General features: G+C 37.2%; 1 protein-coding gene across 1 annotated transcript; it reads left to right on the top strand.

The window, feature by feature from the left end:
* The first annotated feature begins 250 nt into the window (after nucleotides 1-250).
* On the top strand, nucleotides 251-6,662 carry LOC105050001 (receptor-like serine/threonine-protein kinase SD1-8). The gene is made up of 7 exons (XM_073251227.1): nucleotides 251-1,469; nucleotides 1,885-2,010; nucleotides 4,374-4,519; nucleotides 4,625-4,835; nucleotides 5,670-5,907; nucleotides 5,995-6,145; nucleotides 6,226-6,662. The coding sequence occupies exons 1-7, from the start codon at nucleotides 266-268 to the stop codon at nucleotides 6,505-6,507; spliced, it is 2,358 nt and encodes a 785-aa protein (XP_073107328.1). The 5' UTR covers nucleotides 251-265; the 3' UTR covers nucleotides 6,508-6,662.
* The last annotated feature ends 477 nt before the right edge of the window (nucleotides 6,663-7,139 follow it).

The following is a 7,139-nucleotide window of genomic DNA, read 5'->3' as shown; positions in this document are numbered from 1 at the left end:
TTTCTCGAGCAAAGTGCCTCAAGATCAGTTAAACTCCTCTATTCTACTAAATGTAGTTTCTTTTGATAGATTGCCCAGCCCCAAATACCCAAATGAAATATGAAAAATGTAAAGCACATGAAAATTCGACGTACTAATCATATTTTCGTTCTCCTTTCGTTTTTAAAACGAAATGATGGATACCCTGTGGCCGTTTCCTCAAGATAAATTTATGGTTTTATTTCTTTCCTTTAATCTCTTCACTGTATCCATTGTAGGAGATACAATGACACCAACCAAATCCATTGTAGATGGACAAATCTTAATCTCGTCAGATGGGACCTTCGAACTGGGCTTCTTCAGCCCTGGCGACTCGAATAATCGATATTTGGGGATACATTACAGAGGCACTCCAGATAAAACAGTTGCGTGGGTTGCCAATAGAATCTCTCCCCTCAATGGCTCCATGGGGGTTCTCAATCTCACAGGTGATGGAAATCTAGTACTTCTAAACAGCACCGGATATGTTTTTTGGTCGACAGGCACGTCAAATGCAATTAATCCTGTTGTAAAGCTCCTAGACTCGGGAAATCTTGTCCTGATTGAAGGAACTTCGAAGAATTTATTGTGGCAGAGCTTTGATCATCCAAGTGACACACTTCTGCCAGGCATGAAGCTTGAATGGGATTTAAGAACCAATGTTGACAGGCATCTCACGTCATGGAAGAGTTCCTCTGACCCTTCTCCAGGGGACTACTCCTACAAGCTACACATCAATGCAGTACCGGAGCTTTTCTTATGGAGAGGATCTGTCCAAATAGTATATCGCACCGGACCTTGGAATGGACGTGGATTTGGTGGCATTCCAGAGATGAAAAAAAATAACATGTTCAGGTTTAATCTAACTTGCAATGAGTATGAGGCCAGCTATACCTTCGAAGTACTCGACAATTCTATTCTGTCTCGTGTCTTGCTGAACGAGACTGGAACGGTTCAGCGTTTGGTGCGGTATAAATCAAACCTTGCATGGGACTTTTACTGGTGGCATCCGAAAGACCCGTGTGACGAGTATGCCAATTGTGGAGCTAACGGCGTATGCAGTACAAGCTACTCACCGGCCTGTGATTGCTTGAGGGGATTCACTCCCAAGTCTCCTCAAAATTGGACAATGAGAGACAATGCTGATGGCTGTGCCAGGAGAATAGCTTTGAATTGTTCATCGGATGGTTTCTTCGGGCTGGAACAAGTGAAGTTGCCTGATACATCAAATGCCACCGCGCACAGCAGCAAAAATCTGGAAGAGTGCAAGGACTGGTGCCTGAAGAACTGCTCTTGCAGTGCCTATGCTATTAGTGGAGGGAGCGGGTGCATAACATGGACCGGAGATCTGGTAGATATCAGAGTGTTCACCGAAGGAGGGGAGAATCTATACATTCGGCTTGCATCTTCTGAATTAGGTAACGATTATTTCCTGAGAGGGCAAGGAAAAGGTGCGAGTTAGGTTAGGAATATAGCAGTACATATATTGACTACATTTGGAACTTTCTGGCAGCTGGATATGACTGTTGGGTTGAAAGGGAGGTAGATAACTAAAAGGATTATCATAGACCTCCGAACATATCTTGTTGGTTTTGTCAAAATAACCATAATACTTACTTTATATGGTTTAAGGTGAATGTGACTAGGTGATATAGTTCTGTTAAGTTTGTGACTCTCAGTACGCTGAATGTAGGAACATGTTCTGATGACAAAGTGGAAATATACCTAGTATACCAGTTCGAACATACATGTTACCAAACACATTTATATGATAGGTTAATGCAGAACAAAATATATAACTTAAATTCCATATCATAAGAAATGTACCCTAAGTGGAAGTCCTAATACCAAAAATTTGTTGTGCAGGTCATAGAAGGGACCATTATGGCAAAAAGAAGCTGATAGTCATCATCATTTCTTCACTGGCAGGGTTTCTTCTACCTGTGTGCTTTATTCACCTTCTGTGGAAGAAGAACCGAAAAAGTAAGCAAGGTACTTACCCCTTTACCTACACATACAGGCATGATCTATCACTTATACCAGCGATAGTACAATATTAACGAATTTTACTTCAAGTATTAGCATTGATTTCTTCAACATTTTTCAGAACAGATTTCATCAACATTTCGAACTAAGAATCCATCAAATAATTTTATGCCTGATAGAGAAGTACAATAGCGTTCAATGCTCAAGCTAACAAGTAAAATGATTTCATTCAGGTTGGCAATACATAGAATAATTAAGTTGACATCTTTCATGAGTCCATTAGAAGTGAAATGTATTGGTCCTGTCCACCAAATAGCTTTCTTTAGATAATTTAAGGCACCAATGACCACTTTATCCATGTCTAACAATTGTAGTTAAATTACAAGCATTTCACTCCTATGTTAATTCTCTAGTTGGTTTCAGTAGACTTACTTTGTGGATACCTTGATGCATCACAATCCTTCTTGGAATTGATGTCTAAGAAAAGCTAAACAAGGAATGGAAATTTTATTTTCCTACTTTTCTCTTCAGAACCAAAACATATGAGAAAATGTCAAGCTCATTGTAATTAGGGACGCCAATCAGGCCGAATTGGACCAAATATGGGTACAAGATAGATCAAAAATCTGTCTATCCAAATCCAATCTATTTATTAAACAGATCAAAAATTCAGATCCATGCTTGGCCATTTTATTAAACAAGTAATCCAGGCTGACCTATAATAGATTAAATCTAGTTAGACCGGTTAAGCATTGCCATCTCTAATTGTAATGGAAGCGTGTTTAGGTTCTACAAAAAGGTTCAGTTGAGTGTCTCCCTTCAGGAAAAAGTTGTGGACAAGAAATAACAATAAGTGAGCATATTGATCAGTAAATGATCCATAGGGATACAAAATGATGCAATAAAGATCAATATGGTGGAAAGCTGCTAATTCTCTCGTTATCTTCCTCCATCCATTTAACACCTTATTGTTTAAAGCTGCCTTTGCACAATTTTAGTTAAATAAACACTAATTTCTCTCATGATTCTCCATCTATGTTTACATTCTGTAGATAATTCTTTGTTTAGCTTTTTTGTGTATTGTGTCGGCAAGGGAAGAAAGCTGTAGGTGCGAATGGTCATTAGGTATCCTCTAACAAGTTTTTGGTATCCAAAAAGTGCCTAAGACAAGTCATGTGCATATCGGTTTCCAGGGCTGCTGAAGCTCTGCGACCACTATTGATGGCAGATGCAAATCTTTAGGTGTCACCTCTATTCGGGTAATGGTTTAGAGGTAACTATGAGAAGAATTTTATTCAAATAAAAAATGAATACAATATATATTCTCAAAACCAAAAAGAAACTCAGAGAAAACTTTCAAACTTGTTTTAAGCAAATATAGAAAGCAATATTATGCAAGAAAACATATGGTATGATGTACTGCATCACCACAGCATAATTCAATGTCTCCCCAATGAACATGGTTCTGGTGGAGTAAATGGGCCCCCTCATTTTACACTATGCCCAAGATAGAGAACAATACAGTGGTTCTTAAAAACTAACAGCTGGTAACTGAGCTAGTTGGTATCCATCTCTCCAAGTGAGAGGTCTCATATGTAAACAAGCATTTTCAATTGCATTAAATGCTTTTGTCTCGAATATATTGTACTCACGTATCTAGTTCTGATATATTTCTTCACATGTTGCCCTTGGTAGTTGGTAACTCTACCCATCTACATTTGTTGCCCTTGGTAGTTGGTAACTCCACCCATCTACATTTCCTTGGCATATTATTTTGAAAACAAACTTGCATGGCTTGTTGCATTTGTTTTTATTATGTTCTGCAGGGTTGTTCTACATTGACAATGACTACATTATTACCTCAATATTGTTTTCTCATTAATCTGCTAATTAGGTACATATACACGTGTGTGTGTGTCTGTGTGTGTAACGAGGAAAGATAGGGATCCTGCAATCTATTACCATAAATGATACTAATAAAGGAAAAAATTATAATATATCCGATAATCTCTACTGAACCATGACATGACTTCCGGCTTTCTTTCCAGTGCAGAGTGACCCACAAGCTTTAAACGACCTACGCACAGTTTCTAGAACAGATCTTGCTAAGCTCTGATTGTTACCTAGTATATTCTTTAGCTCCTGACACCTAGCACTCTGTCAACCATGAATTCCACATTTGTACCCATGTGAATGCATACTTGTGAATCAATTAAAATAATTGCTGTCTTGAATGAAATTTTTGTTGTTCTATTTACAAGTATTATTTTTTTCTTTTTGTTTTGGAACTTTTTGGCTAGAGATGCAAGTACAGTTGAATTCAAGAATATCACATAATTGATCTTGTTATACTAAACTTTTCATGCTAGGTAAGACAATTACTACCCACAATACAGAAAGCAGAGGAAATGAGCTACAGTTACCTTTATTTGATATACATACCATAAGAACTGCCACCAATAACTTCTCTGATGATAATAAACTTGGAGAGGGTGGATTTGGCCCTGTTTACAAGGTAATTTTTTTGACTCTAGGGCATACTGCTATTTGATCCTATAGTTATTACAAACTCTTAGAAAAAAGAGCATTGTGGAACTCACCTAAATATAGCAATTAGCAGGGTCAGTTGGACGATGGGGAAAAGATTGCTGTCAAGAGGTTGTCCAAAGATTCTGTGCAGGGCATCCATGAATTCACAAATGAGGTGTTGGTGATAGCTAAACTTCAGCACAGAAATCTTGTTCGCCTTCTCGGTTGCTGCATTGAAGGAGAGGAACGATTGCTGGTGTATGAGTACTTGCAAAATACAAGTTTGGACTGTTTCATATTCGGTTTGGCCTTTATCCTTGCACCATTTGACTACTTTATGCTCTATATACAATGCAATGTTTGATGGACATCTCGCAGGCTTAGTGACTATATTTGACTTAGTTGATCATCATGTATACTCAGACTTCTGCTTAGGTCTTCTGAGTAGGTCAATGATGAAGGAATTTAGAAAACTAAGACTGGATTGATGGGGCAATGGATTAACAATTAAGATGGACAAACAATAAGAATGGATATATTCTTCTTGCATATCAGGTTAAATTCTTTTAAATATAATAATTGTGAATTAAGCTAAGACCGCCATGAAGAATATCTATCTGATTTTTCAGAAACTATATAGATTTTTATCATTCAAAGAAAGGGGTATATGGTATGAATTGTCGGGACTGAAATTGCAACATAATGCATTTTAGTTAATCAAGTTGGCTATTTTGAAAGATGAACAGAGGTGGTGGTGATGGTGGCAGTAGATAATCTGATTCCTCTAACTTGGCACTTCCTTTACCCTTAATCTCAGCACTATGTATTAGATCTCCTACTGAAATGAAATGGGCAGAATCTGAATCTCACATCGTTGCTAATAACCTAAGGTGCAGAACTATTTCATTTCATCTTGTATAAGAATTAGCCCATAAGGAATTCTTCCATGTGCTAAATATTCAACTTATGATTATAAGGTTAATCATGGATTTAAAGAGTATAATATTGGTAAAAGATAGATTATATTTATTTGAAATATGTAGTAGACTTATCTCAAAGGAAAAAGGCAAAGAACAAGTAGCTTAGTTGAATTTCAGAATACATTTGTCAAGCTAAGGAGTGTAACTTTGGACCAGATAGGAGAAGACGTGCATTTTTGGACTGGCAAAAGCGCCTCAACATCATCTTAGGAGTTGCTCGAGGACTACTTTACCTTCACCAGGACTCTAGGTTGAAAATTATTCACAGAGATTTGAAGGCCAGCAATATTCTTCTTGATGAGGAGCTGAACCCAAAAATCTCAGACTTCGGTACTGCAAGAATTTTTAAGGTTGACCAAATTGAAGAGAATACAAATAGAGTTGTTGGGACATAGTAAGTACATAAGTGTATCAACTCATAAAGTATAAATCTGAGTGCAATATCCTAGTTGCATAAACTAATTTTGCTAATGACATGCAGTGGATATATGTCACCGGAGTATGCAATGGGTGGTATCTTTTCAGTGAAATCAGATGTCTTCAGCTTTGGTGTTCTAGTGTTAGAAATCTTAAGTGGTAAGAAGAATAGAATGATCAATCAAGCAGAAGCTCATGTAAACCTTTTAGGACGTGTAAGTACTTGATGCAATAATGTCATCATTCTAAATATTACTTCTAGTTGTTCATTCTAAACGTACCTGGATTATCACAGGCGTGGAGACTATGGACAGAAGGTAGATGCTTGGAAATACTTGATGAAGCAGTGGGATGCGCATATCCGGAGTCTAAAATATTACAGTGTATCCAAGTGGCTCTCTTGTGTGTGCAGGAAGGGAGTGAAGATAGACCAACAATGGCAGAGGTAGTGCTCATGTTAGGCACTGAAAGTGCACTGCTACCTCAGCCTCAAAAGCCAGGTTTCTACATAGCAACTCTGATGGAAAGAAATTGGTCTTCCAGCAATAAAATTACAGTTACAACTGAAGGTCGATAGAAATCTGTGACATGAGTTTTTTTTGGGGATAGGGGAATTCACGGACCTCATTGTACAAATATATTAGTCAAGCAGAGTTCAAACTATCTTAGTATGATTTTAATTGTTCATATGCCTTTTTTGTGGGGGGAATACAATATGCCTTTTTTCATTATCTTTATAAATCTAACTAGCGGATTTCATTTGAAAAAAATGTTCAAAGTAGCAAATTCTCCTCAGTTTCACAGTGATAAGATTAAGAGATTCAGGTGTAAGAAAGAAAAAATAGTGCTTCTAGATACAAATATAATTCGCACTGCCAATGGATTTAAAGAAAAGAATATATGTCCTACACAAACAAGAATGATAAGTGAAGAAGAACAAGAACCAATAATGAGATTTTGGGTGACAACGAGTGCAAAAGGAATAAAACCTCAAGAAATATTATCCACAATATTATCGCAAATGTAATAGTGATATTTTTTTTTGACTGAAATAATAGTGATATTAAAACTAGTTCACTGGCACCAAAATACATTATCTTCAGATTTTCTGGCGATAAAATATTAGAACAGAATACATTTTCACCTGAGCTCTTTCCCACAGAGTCCCACAGAGTCCACCGTGTTACGAAACGAAAGGGGCAACAATTA

The sequence above is a fragment of the Elaeis guineensis genome, chromosome 2 (assembly GCF_000442705.2).
Source record: "Elaeis guineensis isolate ETL-2024a chromosome 2, EG11, whole genome shotgun sequence".
Classification (NCBI taxonomy): Eukaryota; Viridiplantae; Streptophyta; class Magnoliopsida; order Arecales; family Arecaceae; genus Elaeis; species Elaeis guineensis.
Note: the sequence above shows the minus strand (reverse complement) of the source record. Positions and strands in the feature narration are given on the sequence as shown.

What these genes read in the sequence shown, in the direction of transcription:
- LOC105050001 (XM_073251227.1), top strand. Translation starts at nt 266, where the DNA reads ATGACACCAACCAAATCCATTGTAGATGGACAAATCTTAATCTCGTCA. An exon ending in GAACCGAAAAAGTAAGCAAG is followed by an intron (nt 2,011 to 4,373) that starts GTACTTACCCCT and finishes TTTTCATGCTAG; the next exon opens with GTAAGACAATTACTACCCAC. An exon ending in GATTTGGCCCTGTTTACAAG is followed by an intron (nt 4,520 to 4,624) that starts GTAATTTTTTTG and finishes AGCAATTAGCAG; the next exon opens with GGTCAGTTGGACGATGGGGA.